We start from the raw sequence: 25,997 nt of genomic DNA, 5'->3' as shown, positions 1-25,997 counted from the left end.
AAAGTTGAATAGAATAAATGTTTCCAATTTTATATATAGTGCTGTGCGATAAGTTTGAGTTAAATTACTAAAACTGAAATAGAATAAATATTCAGAAAAGCACAACAAAATAAAAATAAAGAAAACAATAAATATAAAAAATCTAATAAAAATGACACAATTACAACAAAATGACTAAAGCTGAAAAAAATAAATGAAAGATAAACAGAAATATAAAAGGGTAATAAAAATTACAAAAGCACATAGGCTAATATGACTAAAACTTAAATAAAAATAAAGAGAAATAGAACCATATGTAAAAATCTAATAAAAATTACAAAAGCACATAACAAACTAAAATTAAATTGAAAACTGAAAATATAAAAATAAAATCTAATTCAAAATATTAATGCATACTATAATAGTATACAAAGAATTCTAAAATAATTCTGGATTTGAAAAAAAACAGTACTTTGACTTACTGATTAACTTTATTTGATGCTTATAATTGAAAGTTATTGTTGGTCATTCTAACGCATCGCGTGTTTGTGTTCACAGGGAACATCCAATCGGTGATCAGAGCTTCCAGTGCTACATTCGCCAGCAGTCAGAAAGCTCCACCTACTCCATCTGACCACACCCACTGCAGACACCGCGCGGTCTCCGTGGCAACAGTCCCGTCTCAGACAGGAAACTGAGTTACAGCTGACAGGAAGGCGGCCACAGGCAAAAGCTAAACCTCTGGTGTTTTATACGATTTTAATCAATCAACAGCCGCTGCGCACTTCTGTGGACGATGTAGCTCCGCCTCGCGGCACGTTTTAACGTTTGATGATGCTTTTAAACTAGGAGACGAGCAGACGTCCTCTAGCGGTGGATGCTTTTATAAACAGAGTATTGGACCAAAGGTCAGATCCCACAATCCTTTGCTTTGACAGGGTTTTGTTGGTGGATGTGAGGCCTGTAAGCGTGTTTTGAACTCGTATAGAAATATTCTGCTCTGTTTCCTCCGTTCACACGCGTTCAGTATTGATGTCACACCCACGGAAGCAGCGCTGAATTGTGGGAAACGTGTGGTGTGTGTCACAGCATGCAGACGTCCTCGGTCCAGCCGTTTCCAGCATGTGGCGTGACGCCGATGGTTTGTGGGTCCAGTCGTGTTCAGCATCACACTTGTGTTTTTATACTTTCTGTTGTGCATCACGTCCTGTAAATTCACTGATATCCTGCTCTGGTTACAGCGTGTGTGTGTGTGTGTGTGTGTGTGTGTGTGTGTGTGTGTGTGTGTGTGTGTGTATGTGTGTTTGAATCTGAAACGAGGGCGCATGAGTGTGTTTCATTGATTAATTATGAATAATAATTCCCAGTTCATCACATCACATTTTATAGAGACATTTAATATAGATGTGATTATTTTGATGCATTTCATGAAACCTGTCAAGATCATGTCCTGCTCAAATTTCACCCTTAAATCATATATATATATATATATATAATATTAATATATTATTAGTATGTATTATATATAATAATATATTATTAATATAAAAAGTCATTATATACTATAAAAAATACATGTTATGTATATGTATGTATTTTACAAGCATTAAGATACTTTCAAGACAATTAAACACATTTAACCCCCAAATTCACATTATTTTAATGCAAAATATTTTACTGTAATGTATGGTTGCCCATTTCTGCCACAAAATGAAAAAGGTAATTGTCTTGTCTTTTTATCCCACAGTTCAGGCTTTTTCCCCGCAGAGTTATATCTCGCACTTCTGTGTTTTTATCTTGCAATCTGAATTGGTTTTTTGGTTTTTTTTGCAATTATGACTTTCTCAGAATTGTGAAATAAAAAGTCACAATTATTATTATTATTTTTTTTATGTTTTATCCTGTGGCAGAATCGAGCTTCCATAGTAAAGTAAAGAAAAATAAAAAAATATTGATGCTTCATATTCTTTATGGGGAAAATCATTTCTGATTTTCTTATGATTTGGGGGTGAAACATAAGCTGGAGATTCACACTTGTATTCCTTTGTTATAGTACGGTGTTGTATTTTTGTTAACACACGGTTCTTGTGTTTCTGTACGCCCTCTCAGTGATGCATGTTTCAGTGCTTAGATATTTTAAAACAGCCCTGTTTTCTTGCTCAAATGAATTGCTATTTATTTTTATATTGCAGAATAATGTTTTTGTGGAAAAATGAATCAAGTCAAAACTCAGAGTAATCCAAGCGCACAGTATGAAGTATGCAATAATGTCACCTACGAGTAGTTCTGTGTTTGATCTGTAATTGATGAATCACAGATCCTCCAGAAGGGCCAGCAGCGGTGTGTTTGTGTGATGTGTGTACAGACCAGCCCACAGAACCACACACACATCTGTCTTTTGTTCAAATGAAGGCAATAGTAAAGAGATCTGTGTCCGAGTCTTTATTCCCAGATACTGTTCGCTTCTCAAAACACAAAACAAGAGATTAAAAATGACTTCAGGAAAAACATGAAGATGCTATATTGTTGTTTTAAATGTTAATCCCATTCGAAAATTAACCATGGTTTTATGTTTTTTTTTTTTATTACCATTTGTATAACCACAGTTTTACTACAAATACCATGGTTAAACTATGGTTAGTGTTGCAAAACCATGGTTAATTTTCGTAAGGGATGGGTTTTATTGATCAACTAATGCTGTGTTTCAGTTTTATTGTTCAGAAGTTGCTCCTCATGAGGTCAGATGTTTCTCCTAAAACATCTGTGGAGAAATAAAACAGACCTGGTTCATTTAGTAAGCTCACACAAAAATGTGGAGCAGCTCAGATCATTTGTCTAGAAATGAGTTCATACTGAGGTCTGAGCAACAAAGTAACAATGTTTCTAAAAATAGCGCCATTTACAAAGTAACAATGTAGCGCTGTTCGAAGCTGCTGCTGAGATCTTTTCTTTCTTTCTTTTGTTTGTTCAGTGAGTCAAACCGCAAACTTTTAACTGGATAAACAAATTAAGGGGTTCAATTAATTATTTATTTAGAACAAATCAGCTGTAATTCCTGTTACATAATTTCCTTTGAACCTTCAGTGTCCACCCGCCTGCCAGAGCGCGTTCACCAGCTGAGGGCTACTAGTTTACCCATGGTTAACCCATACTGGCCAGTCATGAGCTTCTGGCCGAACTAGAAGAACGTGAAGAGGAAGAATCCCGTGTTTGAGTTCGGATCTGAACTGAAGTTTCTGGAGCGTCTCGAAGAGCGGGAGCATGCGGAGGCTCTCTGCGGCGCGGAGCGGCTCTGTGCTCGGCCTCGTGCTGCTGCTGCTGCGCGCTGAACTCTGCGGGTCACAGCAATGTGAGTAAAACAGACCAACGAGCTCAAACTAACCCGTAACGCTTCAGAGAGACGAAAACATTCACTTTACCAACAGTTTACTGTCACAGTGTGCTTAAAAGCGTCCAGGAACCGTTACTTTGATCAGCCGCTTGTTGAGCAGTATTTACTTTTACATTTACCACAGTTTACACCAAAATATTTGGTTTATGTTACTACCAAACTGTGGTAACTTGGTATTTATCGCTGTCATCAAATAAGAAATGAATCAAAATGGCAAAGAGAGTGTTTAAAGCAGATCTCACAGTAGTATTGTGGTTTTATATCAGAAACAGTAACTATAGTGTCTGTGGTAGTTTGGAGGAAAATGTACCATGGTTGCCATAGTTAATATTTTTATAGCATTGACATGAATATGATGACTGTATGTACTTGTTAGTTGAAATGAAATCACAGTGTTTCTGAAAATAACATTTACAAAGCAACATTGTAGCAGTGTTTCCAAAAGTAACAATGTTTTCAGAATGAACAGTATTGACTGTTTCCAAAACCAAGTTACAATGTTTAACAAAAGTAACTAAGTGTTTCCAAAATTACAGTGTTCATAGAAGTAACAAAGTGGCAACTGTAGCAGTGTTAGCACCAGCAGACTGCATTACCTTATAATGCTTTACAATATAAAGTGATGTGACTGAGGAAGTGCAGTATGACCATTTCATTCATACTTGGAGTGTGTGTGTGTGTGTGTGTGTGTGTGTTCAGAGTTCAAATCAATAGGCTTCATGTTGTGGTTCATCTCAAACTCTGTGTCAGTGTTGAAGAGGTTTGTTCCAGAAATGTTCTGTAATAAGAGACTTCAGCAGTGGCACGTGGGGAAATAAATCCCTGCGTAACTCCACTGACCCACACAATGAAGGCATTTGATCGAGTTAAAGCTGATGTTCATGAAGTTGACTCATTTTCTGAAGATCTGTCTGGCCGTCACTGAGCTTTATGTTCTAGTCTCTTCTGTATACTATAGCGATACCACAGTACATCAATAAAACCATGATTACAATATGAATATACCATTGTATTTACATGGCACTCCATACATAGAATTTCAAATCAACGATAGATTGATATATATAGGCCAGCCTGATCATATTGGCTGATAACGGTGCAGAAGCTTTTAGCTTGCATTTGAGTCCGTTTGAAAGCCTGGAGGCTGTTTTTGTGAAGGAATGATGAAATGTTTTCAGTATTTTTGAGTAAATGTTGTGTAACATCCATAACTTGTGTATGCACTCATTGGCCATTAAAAGCTGGTGTTTGGAGAAATGCCATGTTAATTTAAGGCACAGTTGTCATGTTTTGTAAGACGCTCTGATCTGATGTGTGCTCTCATCTCCAGTTCTCTCACAGAATAAAGCGTCTCAGTTCCTGCTGCGACACAGACGTGCCAACAGTATCTTTGAGGAGGGCAAGAAAGGAAACCTGGAGCGCGAGTGCATCGAGGAGCTGTGCAATAAAGAGGAGGCGCGGGAAATCTTTGAGAACAATCTGGAAACGGTGAGTTCTGTCAGCCGATCGATGCTCTGATGTTTGTGTTGACAGTGACATTGACCTGTCAGTCGTGAGTCATGAGCGTTTGTGTTGACCGTGAGCTTTGTGGACTGCTGATGAACAGTGTTGGGAAAGTTACTTTTAAAAGTAATGCATTACAATCATCCAGAAATATGCAAAAAATGCTGCCCTGGGTGTGAATTCCATAAATCAGTGCTCTTTGGATACGGGAAAAAACTCATCAATCCAAAAAGCCTTTATTCACATGGCTTTAACATTAAAAACAACACTCTTAAAGCCATGTGAATAAAGGCTTTTTACCTTTTCACTATATTTTTGAGTGCCTTGGATTGATGAGTTTTTTTGATGACAATGCATTACAATATTGCATTACTCCCTAAAAAAAGTAACTAATTACGTTAGTTACTTTTTATGGAAAGTAATGTTACACGTTACTTTTGCGTTACTTTTCAAATCTGGGCAGGGCTTGCTTGTTTTTAATATAAAGTTATATTTTTGGCAAACGTAAAGCCCTTTTACACCAAAAGCCTCAGGCTGAAGGAAAAGTGAATTCATGTCTGTACAGTAAAGCACAGGAGAAGAAAGCTCAACGCTCTTCAGCAAGAAAGAAATGAAGCACACATTTTTGCTTATTACTATGATTGAATTTGATCGAAGCTCAGCAGCAAAGACATTGCTTAATAAAATATTTGTGTTCAGTTATTACAGGTTTGTATAATATTCTGAGTTTGTATTTGACTGTTTTTATTGATTTTGAGGAACACTGAATGTGTTTTAGTGCAGGTGAGATGAGTAAATACATGTAGATATTTAGTCTAGAACTACAGTAAGATCATGTAGATATTTGAACTACAGTAAGATCATGTAGATATTTAGTCTAGAAGTACAGTAAGATCATGATGATATTTAGTCTAGAACTACAGTAAGATCATGTAGATATTTGAACTACAGTAAGATCATGATGATATTTAGTCTAGAACTACAGTAAGATCATGATGATATTTAGTCTAGAACTACAGTAAGATCATGTTGATATTTAGTCTAGAACTACAGTAAGATCATGTTGATATTTAGTCTAGAACTACAGTAAGATCATGTTGATATTTAGTCTAGAACTACAGTAAGATCATGTTGATATTTAGTCTAGAACTACAGTAAGATCATGATGATATTTAGTCTAGAACTACAGTAAGATCATGTAGATATTTAGTCTAGAACTACAGTAAGATCATGATGATATTTAGTCTAGAACTACAGTAAGATCATGATGATATTTAATCTAGAACTACAGTAAGATCATGATGATATTTAGTCTAGAACTACAGTAAGATCATGTTGATATTTAGTCTAGAACTACAGTAAGATCATGTTGATATTTAGTCTAGAACTACAGTAAGATCATGTTGATATTTAGTCTAGAACTACAGTAAGATCATGTTGATATTTAGTCTAGAACTACAGTAAGATCATGTTGATATTTAGTCTAGAACTACAGTAAGATCATGTTGATATTTAGTCTAGAACTACAGTAAGATCATGATGATATTTAGTCTAGAACTACAGTAAGATCATGTAGATATTTAGTCTAGAACTACAGTAAGATCATGATGATATTTAGTCTAGATCTACAGTAAGATCATGATGATATTTAGTCTAGAACTACAGTAAGATCATGTAGATATTTAGTCTAGAACTACAGTAAGATCATGTAGATATTTAGTCTAGAACTACAGTAAGATCATGTAGATATTTAGTCTAGAACTACAGTAAGATCATGTTGATATTTAGTCTTGAACTACAGTAAGATCATGTTGATATTTAGTCTAGAACTACAGTAAGATCATGTTGAAATTTAGTCTAGAACTACAGTAAGATCATGTTGATATTTAGTCTAGAACTACAGTAAGATCATGTTGATATTTAGTCTAGAACTACAGTAAGATCATGTTGATATTTAGTCTAGAACTACAGTAAGATCATGATGATATTTAGTCTAGAACTGCAGTAAGATCATGTTGATATTTAGTCTAGAACTACAGTAAGATCATGTTGATATTTAGTCTAGAACTACAGTAAGATCATGTAGATATTTAGTCTGGAACTACAGTAAGATCATGTAGATATTTAGTCTAGAACTACAGTAAGATCATGATGATATTTAGTCTTGAACTACAGTAAGATCATGTTGATATTTAGTCTAGAACTGCAGTAAGATCATGTTGATATTTAGTCTAGAACTACAGTAAGATCATGTTGATATTTAGTCTAGAACTACAGTAAGATCATGTTGATATTTAGTCTAGAACTACAGTAAGATCATGTTGATATTTAGTCTAGAACTACAGTAAGATCATGCTGATATTTAGTCTAGAACTACAGTAAGATCATGTATATATTTAGTCTAGAACTACAGTAAGATCATGTATATATTTAGTCTAGAACTACAGTAAGATCATGTTGATATTTAGTCTAGAACTACAGTAAGATCATGTTGATATTTAGTCTAGAACTACAGTAAGATCATGATGATATTTAGTCTAGAACTACAGTAAGATCATGATGATATTTAGTCTAGAACTACAGTAAGATCATGTAGATATTTAGTCTAGAACTACAGTAAGATCATGTAGATATTTAGTCTAGAACTACAGTAAGATCATGATGATATTTAGTCTTGAACTACAGTAAGATCATGTTGATATTTAGTCTAGAACTACAGTAAGATCATGTATATGTTTAGTCTAGAACTACAGTAAGATCATGTATATATTTAGTCTAGAACTACAGTAAGATCATGTTGATATTTAGTCTAGAACTACAGTAAGATCATGCTGATATTTAGTCTAGAACTACAGTAAGATCATGTTGATATTTAGTCTTGAACTACAGTAAGATCATGTTGATATTTAGTCTAGAACTACAGTAAGATCATGCTGATATTTAGTCTAGAACTACAGTAAGATCATGTTGATATTTAGTCTAGAACTACAGTAAGATCATGCTGATATTTAGTCTAGAACTACAGTAAGATCATGTTGATATTTAGTCTAGAACTACAGTAAGATCATGTTGATATTTAGTCTAGAACTACAGTAAGATCATGATGATATTTAGTCTGGAACTACAGTAAGATCATGTAGATATTTAGTCTAGAACTACAGTAAGATCATGCTGATATTTAGTCTAGAACTACAGTAAGATCATGTTGATATTTAGTCTAGAACTACAGTAAGATCATGTTGATATTTAGTCTAGAACTACAGTAAGATCATGCTGATATTTAGTCTAGAACTACAGTAAGATCATGTTGATATTTAGTCTAGAACTACAGTAAGATCATGCTGATATTTAGTCTAGAACTACAGTAAGATCATGTTGATATTTAGTCTAGAACTACAGTAAGATCATGTTGATATTTAGTCTTGAACTACAGTAAGATCATGTTGATATTTAGTCTAGAACTACAGTAAGATCATGCTGATATTTAGTCTAGAACTACAGTAAGATCATGTTGATATTTAGTCTAGAACTACAGTAAGATCATGCTGATATTTAGTCTAGAACTACAGTAAGATCATGTTGATATTTAGTCTAGAACTACAGTAAGATCATGATGATATTTAGTCTGGAACTACAGTAAGATCATGTAGATATTTAGTCTAGAACTACAGTAAGAGCATGTTCACACACAACGCTCTGCACTTACTCCTGATTTCTCTCAACACCAGAGCTGTCACTCAATACATCAGAAACACAGGAACTGGAGTATAACTCAGATATTTCCTTCTAAATGAACACGTAATGTTTTACCCTCAAAACTGGTAATGAATCACTGTATTATGTCTTTGTGATGTCTGGAAGTAATCTCATGATGATATTTGTTCTCTGATCTTCCAGGAATATTTCTATCCCAAGTATGTTGGTAAGTGGTCCTCATTATTTCTGTGCAAATCAACACTTGCAGTAATCCACAGCGTGTACAGTGGCTCTGATGATGGAAGCTGATTGCAAAACGTACTGAAGCTGCTTTGACTCAGAGTCCCTGTACAACGGGAAGAGACAAACAAAACAGTCATTTTTATTCCTTTTGTTAACAGAAAATTACATTAAATAAATACAATTTATAAAATTACAAAATAAGTAAGGCAAGAATAGCCTGACAGATATGACCATACTTCCCCAGCTGATTAATCACAGTACATTAACACAGGTTTCTCAAATGCTCTGTTTAAATATGCAAATTAAGCATGATCTAATTAAATATGCAGTCATTTGCAAACATTTCCAGCACATAAATCTAAATCTTGTTTGGTTTTGTCGTCATGTTAGAGTTACAGGTTTTTCCAGACTGGATTCTGGATTTCTCTTTTTATCATAAATCAGAAAATACTGTCAACAGACAGAAAACAAATATATTTTCACCATGTTTTTAGGAGTGAAATGTTGTATAAATCTACCTTCAGAGCACTGTTTGTAAGAGAAAAACTCTTTAGAGATTGAAATCTACAGACGCAAATAAAGTGCAATAAATCAACACTTCAGTGTGTTTAGGATGCTGACATGGCATTAAATAAAAATATACTACTACTACTTTCTTCTAATCTGAAAGAAAAGAAGACAAATAGAATAAAAAACTGACAAATGCATGAAAACACCAGTTTTGCCTGCAGTGTCTTAACTTGAAATCAAACAAATGACTGAAGCTTTGGTGCAGATTTTGCCGAAATGAAACTCATTCAGTAGCAGCTTGTTAGGCACCTGTTGTTGCTTTAACGGTTTTTTCTTTCTTCAATTTTTCAATCTTTTTTTTCTTACAGTAAAAGGTTTGAAGTGTGATAAATTAAGTCAACATTATGCTTCATGCTGTAAAATACACTAGTTCTAGTTCTAGACAGAGTATATTGTTACACCATCCTGAACTGATCCGTTTATTTGACTGAATGAAGCACTTTTATTATTCTTGCTTCAGATTGAAATGATAATTGTTTATGACATGGACGGACTGAAGCGTGTGTTGTTGTGTGTGTAGTGTGTCTGGGCTCTCACCGCGTTGGCATCAATAATCCAGTTGAGCCGGGAATCCCTCAGAACCTGCGGACCTGTGTTCAAGGTGATTTAGTACTAGTCAGTAGTGTTACTCAGTGTTATTCTTATGTATGTCTGCACTATCATGTATGTTTGCTCTGTTCATACTTTCTTCTGCACTGGATGCTCCTGTCGTCTTGATAACCCAGGTAAAAAAAAAAAAGCACACTTCCATAATGTAGTTAAAGTGCTCTACTTTTACGCACTAATTTTGTACTTAACAAAATGTTCTTCAATTAAATAAAAAATGTTCTTTAGTACTTCTTAAAATAAACTTAAGATCATCTAAGTGTACTGAACTGTGCTATTTTGGGACACCATGAATATGAACTAAAATGTGCTTTTAACATATTATCTCTGTATTTAAAATGTATTTAGTGACCACTTGTAGTACACTTGAGTGTACTAGTGTATGAAAGAAGGTTCAAGTGTACTACAAGTGCTGACCAGTGTTGGGTAAGTTACTATACTATTACTAAAGTAGTTGTTAAGTTTAAGAATTGGGCAGTATTAAGGATTTAGAATAAGGTCTTGCAGAATAAGACATTAATATGTGCTTTAATAAGTAATAAACAGCCAATATCCCAGTAATATTCATGCTAATAACCAACTAGTTAATATTGAGAACTGGACACTAAAGTGTTACCAATATTCTTATTAACTCAAAGTATTTAAAGTGAGAAAGGAATATAAAAAGCATGCATTTTAAGGTTAGACTTTAAATGTAGATGTTAAATACACTATTATATTGTATTGTGTATAAATGTTCTACAGTCTATACACAGTATTAAGTTCAATTACATAAGAAGTAACTAATTAAATTAGAGAGAAATCCCTTACTTTACTTATTCAAGGGAAAAGTGATTAAATTACAGTAACTAATTACTCAGTAACTAGTTCACCCAACACTGGTGCTGACTAAATACATTTTTAAATGCAGAGATATGTTGAAAGCACATTTTATTCATGGTGTCCCAAAATAGCACAGTTGAGTACACTTAGATGATCTTAAGTTTATTTTAAGAAGTACTAAAGAATCATTTTTAGTATGTTAAGTACAAAATTAGTGCGTAAAAGTAGAGTACATTATGGAAGCGTGCTTTTTTAAACCTGGGATTAAATACTTGGTAATAAAGCTCTCCGTGACTTCTGATTTACTCTGTTGTGTTAGTGTGGAGTGTGTGTTTGAGCTGCTGTGTGTTTCAGAGATCAGTAACCAGTGTCTGCCGCTGCCGTGTCACAAGGACGGTTATGAACGCTGTGTGGACGGTCAGGGCTCCTTCACCTGTGTGTGTAAAGCTGGATGGAGGGGTCAGCGCTGTGAGCAGGGTGAGATGAGGTTCATCAGACTGACTCACGACATGATCACGTTCATCTTTACAACTACATTACACTCTTTTATTTCCAGCATGCTCTCATTCAAGACTGTTTTATTTAATTCATGTAAAGTTGCATCTTTGGGACGTGACTTGATGGATTACGTGACTCTGGGAGTTCATCTCAATTTCTTATCGACGAGCTTAAATTAAATATCGAGCACTTATGGATTATCTCATTTGTGCATTAATTCCACTTATATTAATAAAGTTTATTAATTAAGGCAAAGCAAATTAAATGACTTGTGAGCATAATGGCGATAATGCATGCAATTCTCAAAATGACCACAAGATGGTGGCATTTATCTGTGGAACAGATATTACAAAACCGAGGAAAAATGCTTAAATATCGGTAAAACCAATTATCGGTCCGGTTCTAATTACAAGTGTGCAACTCTGAGTTTTATTTAATCCTTCCTTTAAACTTTCTTTAATTCTTTAGTCTTTAATGAAGTCTTTAATGCTTTTTTTTATTTACAATAAATTTTCCAATAACTTACAATAATATATCTTTTTTCATTTACAATAAAACTGTTGCATGCACCGAATCCAATAGTATAGTACAATTATGATTGAATATATAACAGTTCAATTTACAGCAAGTTTGAAAATTTTATAAATACATAAAAGTTTTAATGAATAATGAAAACAAACTCGATATGCACTATTTATTTATCCTTTTGTATAAGTAGAGTTACAAATTATTATTTTTGTAAAGAAATTTTTTGCATCAACATCTTTATTTTATTGACTCCGTTTGCTCACAGATATTAATGAGTGTGAAGACCCAGAATTCCCTGCGGGCTGCAGCCAAACGTGTCACAACCTCGCCGGCAGCTTCATGTGCAGCTGTGAGAAGGGCTTCTACACCCACAACAACATCCACTGCATCGGTGAGGGTCACTGCACAGGTCAGAGGTCAGCGCTACACTTCTGATGCGCTGGCTTGATGTCTGCCAGACGAGTCTGAGCTCCAGCAGCTCTTCCAGGAATCCTGGGATTTTCCTGTAAAAGAGAAACACGATTCCCTCCAGCTGTGAGGTCCAGCGTTCAGATTTAAACCACACACACACACACACACACACACTTAAAGGTTCATTATGTAACAGTGTTTTTAAGATCATAAATCATCAGACGCTGTTTCCCTTTGGCAGAAACAATGTTCCTGTGACTTTATCTGCAGGATCCACAATGCTGTGCGTGTGATTGTGTGTTTTTTTGTATTCTGGATGCATGCACTCAAATCTTTCCTCATGTTAGAACAACAGTGCAGTGATGAAATCAGACCAGTGGAATTCTGGGAATGATGAAAACACAAATTTGTGACTAGATTGCATCTGCATGCTGGGATGCTGGTGAATGATGCTGCTTTTCAATCTATTTATTTATACTTATGTATTATTCATACTTTATTTCAGCACTTAGCTAGTTGACAAGGCAACATTTCTCCTTTTTTATGTAGTTTAAATTGAATTACTAAATAAACTAAAACAAATCAATAAAAAAATAAATACTCTATAGACATGTAAAAAACTAAACAAATAAAAGTGACAAAAACACAAAACAAAATTACTAAAACTTTAAAATGAAATTAAAAACAAAAATAACATAAAATGTATTTGAAATATAAATTGAAAAATAATTGTAAGTACAAGTACACTTACTTCTATATTTTTCATCATTCAGCTAGTTGGCAAGGCAGTATTTCTCATTTAAATTGAAGTACTCAAATAAAACTAAATGAAACTAAAAATAATTAAATAATAACAAATGCTGTATATTAGACATTAAAAAAAATGAAAATGCCAAAAATGCACAACAAATTTGCACAATAAAAACAAAATTAAAGTGAAAACAAATTAAAAAAGTAAAATCTAATTTAAAATATTAACAAAAACTTTAATAGAATGTCAATGATACTAAAATAACACTGCTGCTGATGTTTGTATATTACAGTGTGTTTATGGATCTGATGCTCTGTGTGTGTGTGTGTGTGTGTGTGTGTGTCACTGCAGATATCAATGAGTGTATCCTGTTCCCCAGTGTGTGTGTGGAACCTTCTAAATGTGTTAACGCTCCGGGAACGTTCGAGTGCCGCTGCCCGCTGGGATACCAGTACAACATGAGCTCACACGAGTGTGTCGGTGAGAGAACACACACACTGATGATTCTTCATCAGGTTTGTATAAATGTGTCTCTGCATCAGTGTCTCAGCAATGGATGCTCTGCAGTGAATGGGTGCCGTCAGAATGAGAGTCCAAACAGCTGATAAAAACATCACAATAATCCACACCACTCCAGTCCATCAGTTAACATCTGGAGAAGATGCTGAGACACTGATGCAATGCTTCTTGCTTTAATCTAATATAATCTGTGTTTCTCCATCAGATCTGGATGAGTGTGAGAAGGAGGTGTGTGAGGGCGAGTGTGTGAACACCGTGGGGAGTTTCTCGTGTCACTGTGACGGGCGTAAAAGACTGCGGCTGGCGGAGGACGGCCGTCAGTGTGAGAAGATCCCCGAGTGTCTGGATCTGTACATCTATAAACACGAGGAGATGCTGTATCTGGGAGAGCAGTTCTCTGGTTTACCCGTCATTTACCTGCGCTTCCGTCTGCAGGCCGACACCAGGTACGCCTCTCACGCTTCTCGTCGGTTTGTGAGGAATGCTGGGATAGCAGCTGTAACTAAACGCTGTTAGTGAAGACAGCTGATATCATATTTAGGTTGACCTCCTGAAGTGGATGAACATCATTTTTTTTAAAGGCTTGTCTTATATATTCCAGAAAGTGTCTGCTAATTAACTTTAAAAGTGTTGTTTGTTTAATAGACGAGGACCTGATCCCTCGTGAGTGGTTCAGTGTTGTTATTGCTAACTAAAACTATTAAAAATATTTGTTGTTAAATTAAATAAAATAACAAAACATATTAGTTGAAAAACGTACTCTTAAAAACGGAAAGTTATGTCAACTAACTGAAATAAAAGTACTAGTTTAAGTACTAAAATGACTAAATTTAATTAGAAAAAAAAAAAATAATAATAATAATAAAACTGACAAAAGCATGTAACAAAATTAAACTAACATTAAATTGAACTAAAATGAAAACATAAAAACAAAAGTTAATTCAAAATATAAATAAATACTATATATGAATAACACTGAAGTATTTAAAATCATTTGATAATTGAAATAAATCTAAAATAAAATGTCTATCAGATTAAAAATTTTTATTAAAAAAATACTTACTAAAAAATATGAAAATTACTGAAGTAAAAAAGTTAATTGGAAAAATAAAAGCTGATTCAAACACTTGTGAGAGCTTCAGAAGGAGTGGACTGAAGCTGGAGTCAGTGCATCAAGAGTCTCCACGCTCAGACGTCTTCAGGAAAAGAGCTACCAAGCCACTTCTGAACCAGAGACATCGTCAGAAGCGTCTTACCTGGGCTGTGGAGAAAAAGAACTGGACTGTTGCTCAGTGTTCAAAGCCTTCTTTTCAGATACATTCAAATTATGCTTTTCATTTGGAAATCAAGGTCTGGAGTCTGGAGGAAGACTGGAGAGACACAGAACCCAAGCTGCTTGAAGTCCAGAGTGAAGTTTCTGAAGTCAGAGATGATTTGGGGTGCTGTGACGTCTGCTGGTGTTGCTCCACTGTGTTTTATCAAGTCCAGAGTCAATGCAGCCATCTACCAGGAGATTTTGGAGCACTTCATGCTTCCTTCTGCTGACAAGCTTTATGGAGATGCTGATTTCATTTTCCAGCAGGACTTTAGCACCTGCACACACTGACACACTGTGGCCATGATATTACTGTGCTTGATTGGCCAGCCAACATGCCTGACCTGAACCCCATAGAGAATCTATGGACTATTTTCAAGAGAAAGATGAGAAACGGTCGATCCAACAATCCAGACGAGCTGAAGACTCAATAGTTCCTCAGCAGAGCCACAGGCTGATCTCATGCCGTTCCTCACTGATGCTGGAGTTTGTGCTAAAGAGCCCCGACCAAGTATTGAGTGCAGAAATCAACATACTTTAAACAACTTGAACCTTTCTGATTTGCAAATCCTTTTTTTAATTGATCTTAGGAAATAATCTAATATATTGAGATACTGATTTTTGACTTTCATGAGCTGGAAGCTCTAATCATCAAAATTAAAACAAAAAAACTTGAAATGTTTTACTTCACATGTAATGAATCTAAAATATATGAAAGTTTAACTTTTTGAAATGTTACAAAAAAAGTTTTTCACGATTCACATTTTTTGAGATGCGTGTGTGTATGTGTATGTGTGTGTGTGTGTGTGTGTGTATGTATGTGTGTGTATGATGAAAAACTTGAATTTAAAGAAATTCTGAAATTAAAAATGTTTCCTTGAGAACAATATGAAGTAAAGTAAGTTCTAAAATTGCTAATACTTAAACTGAAATTAAAAATAAATAAAAGTAAAAATGTAATGTAAAAAACGAATAAAGCAAAAAGAACATAGCAAAATAATAATAAATAAATAATAATAAAGAAAACAGAAAATGTAAAAACAAAAGCTAATTCTAAATATTAAATATAATAATGGTATATAAAGAATTGTAAGATGGCTTTGGAGTGTGTAATATGATATTTTCCCCACAGGTTTGCAGCTGAATTTGATTTCCGCACGTTTGATCCCGAGGGAGTGATTCTGTACGCCGAGTCTGCTCGGGGCTCCTGGTTTATGTTGGGTTTACGGTCCGGCCGCATCGAGGTCCAGTTTAAGAACGAACACTCCATCAAGATGACCAGCGGAGGAAAAGCCATCAATGATGGCCAGTGGCACGTGGTGTGTTTGAATCAAACATTGATTATAGATGATCATACAGCATATCTGTATCTCAAAAGACCTGCTTCACTGAATTACAGTCCTTCACCTCATTCTGATGCAGTGTTGGGGAGAGTAACTTTTAAAAGTAATGCATTGCAATATTGTGTTACTCCCTAAAAACGTAACTAATTATGTTACTTAGTTACTTTTCAAATCTGGGCAGGGCTTGTTTGTTTGTTTTTAATATAAAGTTCTATTTTTGTCAAACATAAAGCCCTTTTACACCAAAAGCCTCAGGCTGAAGGAAAAGTGAATTCATGTCTGTACAGTAAAGCACAGGAGAAGAAAGCTCAACACTCTTCAGCAAGAAAGAAGAACAAATGTTAGTTTATCAAGAGTAATGTTTGCTTATTAGTATGATTGAACTGGATCATCGAAGGCCAGCAGCAAAGACACTGAATAATAAAATATAATAAATACATAAAGGATATTTGTATTATTGAACATATTTAGTTATTGCAGGTTTGCGTCATTCTGAGTTGCATTTCACTGTTTTTATTCATTTTGAGGAATACTGAATCTGTTTTTTGTGAGTGAGATGAATTAATGCATGTTCACTTTTATTCTAGAACTAAAGTAACATCTTACTCCTGATTTCTCTCAACATGGAGACAGCAGAGCTTTCAGTCAATAAATGAGAAACAGAGGAACTCTGATATTTTCTTGTAAACTAAAAAGTAATGCGTTACTTTATTAGTTACTTAAAGTAATCTGATTACGTAACTCGCGTTCCTTTACCAGCACTGCACTGATGTTCCTTCAGGAACTGAACTGTAGTTTGTTCATTAGTATCTATCAGAACACCGTTCAGTCGTTAGCGGTCGGTAAGATTGTTTTATGTTTTTGAAAGAAGTCTCTTCTGCTCATCAAGGCTGCATATATTTGATAAATACAGTAAAAATTGTGAATTATTATTATTATTATAATTTAAAACAGCTGTTTTCTATGTGAATCTATATTAAACTGTAATGTATTTCTGTGACGCAGCGCTGTATTTTCAGCATCATTCCTCCAGTCTTCAGAGTCACATGATCTTCAGGAATCACTGATATGCTGATGTGCTGCTCGAGTCGGTGGTTTGTGAAGTGTTCTCTGTGTCTGTAGATCTCGGTGGAGGAGCTGATGGGAAGCGTCAATGTGAAGATCAGTAAAGAAGCTGTCATGAGCATCAGCAGTCCAGAGCGGCTCTTCAGTCCCGTCAACAACAAACTGGAGACCAAAGTTTACATCGCCGGCCTGCCTGATCGCAACGAGAGCCTCGTCAGACCGGTCAGTGCACTGCAAAACAATATCCTCTTCCTTAGTATTTATGACTTGTTTTCTAGTGTAAATATCTACAAATTCTGGAATCAGGATGCATTTATTTGACAAGTAAAACGACTTAAGATATTTTGTCTTGTTTTCTGAAAATATTATCCTAAACTAACAAAATTTGGATAATTTTTTTCAGAAAACAAGATATAATATCTTTAGTCATATTACTTGTCAAGAAAACAAGATGAAAATACTGAGGAAGAAAACCATTTTTTGCAGTGCGGTCAAACACATAGTATGTTTTAAATGCTATGAAAATTTACAAAACTTCACAAAACAAAAATATTTTTTTATTATTATATTACTTATATTTGTGTTTTATATATATAAATATATATTAATTATTTATTTATTTATTTATATATATATAATTTTTTTTTTGCATCGAGACATTTTGTACCCTCAAATAATCAATTGCACTTTAATAACTTATCAATTCAACTAAAATGTATTTATTTATTTATTTTTTGTATTTCATTGCATTGAATTTGATTTGTTTTAATGACATTAAAATAATGCAAATCATAATTTTCTTTAAGCAGAATATAATTTCTTGTTTGCTTCTCGTGATTTTGGAGTGAAATATGAGCTGCTTATGTTCTTGATTGTTTTCGTGAGATTCTGGTGACTGCTATTTCAGCATCATTGAGATGCTATTATTGTTTTTATTCATATATTGAATTGTTTTTTTTGTTTATTTTTATTAGTATTTTATTTAAATTTTATTTTTAATTTTTTTATCTAAAATTTGATCAATTTTGTTTTGGTAATTTTTATTTATTTATTTGGAACATGTCTGTATAGTTTTTATGTAGCGTTAGAAGCATAATGTTGTAGTTTTTACTGCACTACATTTCATAAATGTTTTTTCTTTACATTTAATACTTAAGAACATTAAAAATGTAGTACTTTCTTGTACTCAAGTAAAACTTTGATTTACTTTTACTTGAGTAAAAGTAAGAAAGTACTAGAGTTCTAATGTAATTAAGTATTAAATGATGTTTAACATGAAACATAGTGCAGTAAAAAGTGCAATATTATGCTTTGGAATGTTGTGTAGTAAAGTTTATAAAGAAAAACACTGATAAAGAACAGACACTTGAAAAGTACTTTTAAAGCAGAGTAAAAATACTTACTGTCCGTCACTGTTCATATACTATAATAATGCATATATCATTTCACATACGTGTCCCTGCAGCACAGAAGCAGTCATGAGTAACACAGGTATATTTGTAGCAATAGACAACAATACATTGTATGGGTCAAAATTATACATTTCTCTTTTATTCCAAAAATCATTAGGATATTAAGATCATGTTCCATGAAGATATTTAGTCAATTTCCTACCGTAAATATATCTTAACTTCATTTTTGATTAGTAATATGCATTAAGAACTTCATTTGAACAACTTTAAAGGAGATTTTCTCAATATTTAGATTTTTTTGCTCCCTCAGATTCCAGATTTTCAAATAGTTGTATCTCAGACAAATATTGTCCTATCATAACAAACCAATGTATGGATTATTTAGTTTATTGTACAAAATTGACCCCATGACTGGTTTTGTGGTCCGGGGTCACATATATCATTGATTTGATTTGAGGGAGTTTCTGCTTTGAATGGTTTGAGGTTTGCTCCAGCGTGTGTTTAAACCCGTGACGGTGATGTGTGTTGTGTTTGTCCGCCGTGGATCAGATCAACCCAAGGCTGGACGGATGCATCCGCAGCTGGAATCTGATGGATCAGGGAGCGTCTGGAGTGAAGGAGGTGATTCAGGAGAAGGAGAGCAAGCACTGTTATGTGTATGTGGAGAAAGGCTCGTTCTTCAGTGGCGGAGGCCTGGCGCTCTTCAACATCGACTACAGTGAGTTCAGATAGATAGATAGCTGTACAGTAAAACAGGAAATAAACCGTGTTATTGCTGCAGTTATGCCAACTTGCACATGATGTTGTAAAGTTGTATAATTATGAAGCGTCTTCAGAGGCAGCTGAACAGAAGACAGTAGTGTGAATGAATAAATGAAGCTGTAGCTGTGTTGAAGATGGATGAGTGACTGACGTGTGTGTGTGTGTGTGTGTGTGTGTGTGTGTGTGTGTGTGTGCGTGTGTGTGTGTGTGTTTCTCAGGCAGGACAGCTCTCTGGACGCTGGATGTTGTGATGAGCATCCGTCCGTCCAGCAGCACCGGTGTGTTGTTTGCTCTGGTCAGCAATGGCTCTGTCCCGCTGTCTGTTGCCGTGGTGACGCGAGGACCGGATGATGCTGTAAGTAGGGTTTGGTATCGTTTGAATTTGATAGATTCCGATTCTTATCAATTCCAATGTGTCAAAAGTCAAAGATTTAGATATTTATAAGATAAACATCTTATAAATATCTTATAAACAACATTTTATTCTGTGTGTCTTTTTGCAAAACATTTATTTGCTGCTGAATACCATGAACAAATATCAGCCGGCTGCATAAAAACTGGACTCGATTAAGAGCTGTTTGTGTGCAAAATAGAGCTGATTCTGGATACATTGAGACTTTTTTTCAAACAGAGGTTGTAGTTCTCTCTCAATTCTGAGGAAAAAAATATTAGAGAACAACAAAATCTCTTGGACTTTCTGAATGGAATGATTCAATGACTCACTCAAGATTGACTCGTTTCATTACTGGATGAATCAGTGTTTTTGAATGAATCTCTTGAGTGAATGATTCAAAGAAAAATAGCTAAATTTTTAATCGACATAGCCTTTATCGCTGCTTGGAATACTATGAAATATGTTGCGTGCTTTATTCTGTGTAAGAAGCCACATCATCTCGCAGAAGGATGTATTTCAAACACTCGACTGACGTTATGAAGTGAGTTTGGAGTAAAAACATGTTATTAAATGTGGTATTTTCACCTGCTTTCAGATGGAGCGGCATTTACTACACAGAGCCGTAATTCACTGAGAAGCTACGCAAACAACGATATCTTCGATTTCATAATTAATATGAAAATAAATCTGCGATTTATTTTATTTTTGCGTAGCTTGTCAGGACACTACGGTTCTGTGTAGTAAATGCTGCTCCATCTGAAAGCACGTGATGGATATTTACTACTGATCACAGAACCGGCTTTACTGACAAGATGCGCATGACTATTGCATTCGATTAATCGTGCAGCCAATCAGAATCCATCCTGCTATAACAAGCTCGAGAATTTAAAGCGGCAGACAAGCATGCGCTTAGAATAAACAGAGGATATGGTCTGCTGGTGTGGACACTAATATCTTTATAGTTATCTTTCTTGGTGTGAACAGAGCTTGCACGATAGCACATACATCACAGAGACACCTATTTGATGTCTACATTTAGATCTGCAAGATGTATTTTGTAGAGTGTTTGCTCATCTGCAATACGTCTATAGTACGTTTCTTTTTAGATGTCAAATAGACGTCTAATAGATGTCTTTAAGATGTTATGATTTAGAATGTAAAACTGACATCTTACAGGCATCTGTCAGATGTTTAAACACAGCAGACACTTTCCAGATCAAGTGATCTTTAATAGACATCTTGCAGACGTTCGTGTGCTAATTAGGTTGGAATTGGAATCTCTGGCTGTGTTTCCAGGATCTGCAGGTGTTTGTGGACGGCGTGTGTGTGGCGACACTGCAGTCTCTGATGCTGTGTTATCCGGAGCGGATGCTGGTGGAGATGAGAGCGTCGGCCGACGGGATCCAGATCTCAGCAAACTCCTCCAGCGTGACTTACATCGACTCCGAGACGCTCAGCGTGGCTCTAAGCAGACTCTCCAGTGTCATGCAGGCTCCCGGTGTCCACACATACATCGGAGGACTGCCAGGTCTCTCAGCTGCTTCACTTCAGTTTTAGATGCTCACTAATATAGTGATAAATCCATGTTTTCTATGGGCTTATTGATGCCAGGGTTGGATTCCCAGGGAATGCAAGACATGATGTATGCCTTCAAGGGGTCATCAGATGCCCATTTTCCACAAGTTGATATGATTCTTTAGGGTCTTAATGAAAAGTCTATAACAAACTTTGGTTAAAATTTCTCAATGGTGGTGTAAAACAACACCCTTTTTACCCTGTTTACAGCAAGCCGTTTTGTTGCATGTCCCTTTTGATTGGTGCTAAATGCTAATGAGCTCTACTGACCCCGCCCCTCTCTTCCAAGCCGTTCTCTGAGAGACTCTTAACTTTAGCCGCATTCATCTTGAAACTTGCTAACTAGTACATTATTAGGAAAGGCGATTTGCAAAGATTCATAAAAAAAACCTTATACTCTATTGTTCTGTAGGTGAAGCTGGATCACGAATGATTCGCACAAACACAGACGCATTTAGGCAGATCGGGGGCGCGTTCCCTTCAAAAACAAACATAATCGACTGCATCTTCAGCGGATCAATGTCAGGAGTAAATGATGTCTGATATGTTCATTATTATATCCAACAACAAAACACCTCAATCGCTCAGAGCCATTCTTGCCTACATCTGCTCCGGTGGTGAACCAATGGAGGACTGATGACAGCTCACTCAGGGCGGGTCTATGGTTAAACGCCACTGTCAATCAACAGTCGTGGGAGGGGCCTGTGCAGAACTATGTCATTCTGACAAGAATCTGAGATCGGCTTGATATGAGAGAGGGGTTTGGATTTATCGGGATTTTAAAAAAAGCACTGGGTGGATTTTTATCATTTGTAGGGTGGTTGTGTACACACACTGCCAACACACATTTCAGTTCAAACAACATGCACAAGTGAATTTTGCATCCGATGTGTTATTCTCATTATCTAAAACCATAAAAAACATTTTCGTTACTTTATATAAAATAAAAATTTACCTGAAATAAAATACAATAAAAAAAAAACCTTAAACTTCTTTATTCCTGCTAGTCAGAATTTCATTTATTTACCAGGATTCGTACGGGTGCTTGAAATCCTTGAAAATGCTTGAATTTTAACATAGTGTTTTCAAGGTTTGAAAAGTGCTTGAATTTTGGATAAAGTGCTTGAAATTGAAATTGCATTGGTTTTATAATAATTAGCTTTATTGCTGAATGACGTTAGTTCACTTTCTAGTTAAGCTACGTTAAAGACTGTCGCGATTAAAGTGAAATAATAAAATGTAAAAGTCAGAACGCAGCATGGGTGTTTTTATATTAATGCATCCCTGAAGTGAATCGACTTCCTTGAGAGAATCAAAGAAAATCGCATTTTCTATCGCATCTCACCGACGTATAATGTCTGGTAAAGTAACGTTTGTGAGCCAGCGCTGCTTTGTGGAAGACAGAACCTCATATTTGAGCCTTTAAACTATTTTTAAGAAAAAAAAGAATAGGGATGAGTCAGAAGTGTAAAGAATTCTTTTAATTTAAAGCACACACATCTTACGGTCTAATTGTTTTAGTTTTTTGAAGGCACATTAGCTTTTTGTTCTGAACAAAAACAGCAGACGGGCTTATTGAAATGAAAATTCTTTATACTTTTGATTTATTCCTTATTTATTTTAAAAAAATCTTTTAAAGGCTGAGGCTTATCAATTTGAGGTTTGTCACTTTATACAACTCTTTCTATTTGTGAAAACCTGAATTTGAACTGCAAATCATGTTTTAAAAAAATAATTTTATGGTTTAATATGTTACAATAGACATTGCCCTACCCCACTCATGCAGTATTCTTTTTATTTTTGCAGGGTAAAAAGCCTTAAATTATTATTGTTTTTTATTATTATTATTATTATTTATTTTTAAATCCTGCAGATACCCTGTAAATTCTTTCTTTCTTTCTTTCTTTCTTTTTTTTTTTCTTTCTTTCTTTCTTTCTTTCTTTCTTTCTTTTTTATTTATTTTAGATCTTGTATACTTTATGTTGGCTATTTATATTATGTAATGCTATATGCTGTCCAGACCGGTTTTAATAGCACAATAACATCTGATTTTAAGTGAAAAACTGAAGTGTGTGTGCGTGCGTGTGTGCGTGCGTGCGTGCGTGTGTGTGTGTGTGCGTGCGTGCGTGTGTGCGTGCATGTGTGCGCGTGTGTGCGTGTGTGTGTGTGTGCGTGCGTGCGTGTGTGTGTGTGTGCGTGCGTGCGTGCGTGTGTAAACATGTCATTTACCACAGTTAAAGTGCTGGAAAAGCTTGAAAATGCACCTTGAAAGTGCTTGAAAAGTGCTTCCAAAATGAAAAACTATATAGCTACATTCAAAAATAAATAAAAATTACAAAACACAGCAAAATTACTAAAATATATTACTAAATATATGAAATATATTAATCCTGTAGAACTGTTGTTAATCATATTAACCAGTAATGCATATATGTATATGTAAAATTCTAATAAAAGTAAATAAAAACTATATAGACATACATGGAAAAAAAATATAAAAGCACATAACAAAATTAGTAAAATGTTAACTGAAATTAAAATGAAAATAGAAAAATAAAATCTAATTCAAAATATTAAAATCTATTAAAGTATCCAATGATATTAAAATAACTGGTTCAGTTTTATATCTTCAGGCTGTAGTTAATCATATGCATCAATTTAAAACTCTAATAAAAATTCATGAAGTCTATATAGACATTTTTTTAATAAAGGAAACTACAATGAAAATAGAAAATATATAAATAAACCGTAAAAACTGGCCTATAAAATCCACCCTAGTATGTCAATGCTACTGAAATAACACTGGTGGGGTCATTTTCAGGCTTCAGAACTGCAGATAATGATGTTAATTAGTACAGTGACTCCTTCAGTTCCTGACATCTAATCGCTTCATCAGGACATTCAATCAATAATCTATCAGCAGTGGCGACTCCTGATGGTTTTAGAGCTCTAACATTGCTGGTGAATCCAGTGGAGCTGCTTCTCATTCATCATATTAAAGGGTCAGTTCACCCAAAAATGAAAATTAGCCCATGTTTTACTCGCCTTCAAGGCATCTTAGGTGTATATTACTTTTTTCTTTCAGACGAATGCAATCGGAGTTACATTGGGGCAGTTGTGGCCGTTGTGGCCTAATGGTTAGAGAGTCGGACTCGTGATCCAAAGGTTGTGGGTTCGAGTCTCGGGCCGGCAGGGATTGTAGGTGGGGGGAGTGAATGTCCAGCGCTCTCTCCACCCTCAATACCACGACTGAGGTGCCCTTGAGCAAGACACTGAACCCCCAACTGCTCCCCAGGCGCCGCTGCCCACTGCTCCGGGTGTGTGTGTGTGTTTTTGACTCGAGGTCTGCATTTAAAGTCACCGCAGAGGTTTCTTCAGACCAGTCAAGTTCTTCCACACTGACTCAATCAATCATTTCTTTATACATAGAGGCATCGTCATGTTAGAATAGAAAAGGGTCCTGTCCAAACTATTAAAATTAGAAGCACACAATTCCCTAGAATATCATTATATGCTTAAACATTCAAATTTGTACTCGTGGAAATGACTAAAGTAGTCAAACCTGTTCATTAGAAGGGGGTGCCAATACTTTTGGCAATATAGTGTAGGTTGCCTTGAGGGTGAGTAAAACATGGGCTAATTTTAGTTTTTGGGCGAACTAACCCTTTAAACGTGGAGGAGATGATGTTTTGATGATTTGTTCTCTGTGTGCAGATCTGCCGCTGTCCGTCACTCCAGTCTCGGCCTTCTACCACGGCTGTCTGGAGATCAGTGTGAACGGACGGCAGCTGGACTTCGACGAGGCCGTCAGTAAAGACAACAGCATCAGGTCTCACTCCTGTCCTCCCGTCTCCGCCCCAGACCCAGCCGCTCTAGACAGGAAGTGACATCACCGCCTGAGCCGCCTGGTCTGTCTGTGAGTTCCTGTCAGACACACAAACTCCAGGTTCTTTGTGTTTTGAATTGATCCACTCATTAGTCATCTGATGACTAACCTGTGAAGGAGCTTGAGAAGCTCGTGAGCCTCTATTTAAAGACGCCTCTCGTGTTTTTGTTGCTGATGTGTGTCTTTAACCAGGTTTCTACTCTCATTATAGCGCATCTGTTTGGATCTTGTATATAACACACTCATTTGAATGCGATGTGAATGTTTAGTTGGATATTGAACACTAGTGACGCATTAATTGGTCTAATAAAACATGAAAATGCAGCTTGTTGTTGTCATGGAAACTTAAGAAGTAAAATCCCATCTTAGACACTAATGAGAGCGTTTAACTGTTTAATTACCGCTTACCTTTGACTGATATGTGGTCCTGAGGAAAACCAGGAATTATGAAATCAGTTTTACTAATATAAGGTCCCATTAGTTCATGTTACTAATGCATGAACAATGAGCAATACATCCGTGACGGTATTTATTCATCTTTGTTAATGTTAGTTAATTAAAATACAGCTCTTCATTGTTAGTTCATGTCAGCTCAGGTCCATTAAATATTAAAATTAAAATGTGTATCTGTTAATATGAATGTATTGGTAGTTCAAATGAACAATAAATAGGATTAATAAATGCTTTAGAAGTATTTTCCATAAATAAATGCCTCATTCATTCATTCA

At 35.3% G+C, this 25,997-nt stretch overlaps 2 protein-coding genes across 2 annotated transcripts in view; both read left to right on the top strand.

The window, feature by feature from the left end:
• Positions 1-752, top strand: part of LOC306872073 (ras GTPase-activating protein 3-like) — a 62,486-nt gene extending 61,734 nt beyond the window's left edge. The window contains exon 23 of the mRNA XM_079420425.1: positions 538-752. Within this exon, the coding sequence (XP_079276551.1) occupies positions 538-613 (76 nt within the window). The 3' untranslated portion in view covers positions 614-752. The remainder of the gene's footprint in view (positions 1-537) is intronic.
• A 2,124-nt stretch (positions 753-2,876) lies between these two features.
• LOC306872519 (vitamin K-dependent protein S-like) lies at positions 2,877-25,997 on the top strand. The gene is made up of 14 exons (XM_079421120.1): positions 2,877-3,328; positions 4,701-4,858; positions 8,771-8,795; positions 9,903-9,983; positions 11,165-11,287; positions 12,102-12,227; positions 13,350-13,478; positions 13,723-13,963; positions 15,965-16,151; positions 17,298-17,462; positions 19,202-19,370; positions 19,633-19,769; positions 21,105-21,336; positions 25,098-25,997. The coding sequence occupies exons 1-14, from the start codon at positions 3,241-3,243 to the stop codon at positions 25,268-25,270; spliced, it is 2,034 nt and encodes a 677-aa protein (XP_079277246.1). The 5' UTR covers positions 2,877-3,240; the 3' UTR covers positions 25,271-25,997.

The sequence above is a fragment of the Barbus barbus genome (assembly GCF_936440315.1).
Source record: "Barbus barbus genome assembly, chromosome: 7".
Taxonomy (NCBI): domain Eukaryota; kingdom Metazoa; phylum Chordata; class Actinopteri; order Cypriniformes; family Cyprinidae; genus Barbus; species Barbus barbus.
This window is presented reverse-complemented; position numbering and strand designations above follow the sequence as displayed.

Excerpts from the sequence above, each read along its gene's own strand:
- LOC306872519 (XM_079421120.1), top strand. The coding sequence starts at position 3,241 with ATGCGGAGGCTCTCTGCGGCGCGGAGCGGCTCTGTGCTCGGCCTCGTG. Across the intron at positions 3,329-4,700 it reads ACTCTGCGGGTCACAGCAAT|TTCTCTCACAGAATAAAGCG; the intron begins GTGAGTAAAACA and ends TCTCATCTCCAG. Across the intron at positions 16,152-17,297 it reads ATGATGGCCAGTGGCACGTG|ATCTCGGTGGAGGAGCTGAT; the intron begins GTGTGTTTGAAT and ends CTGTGTCTGTAG.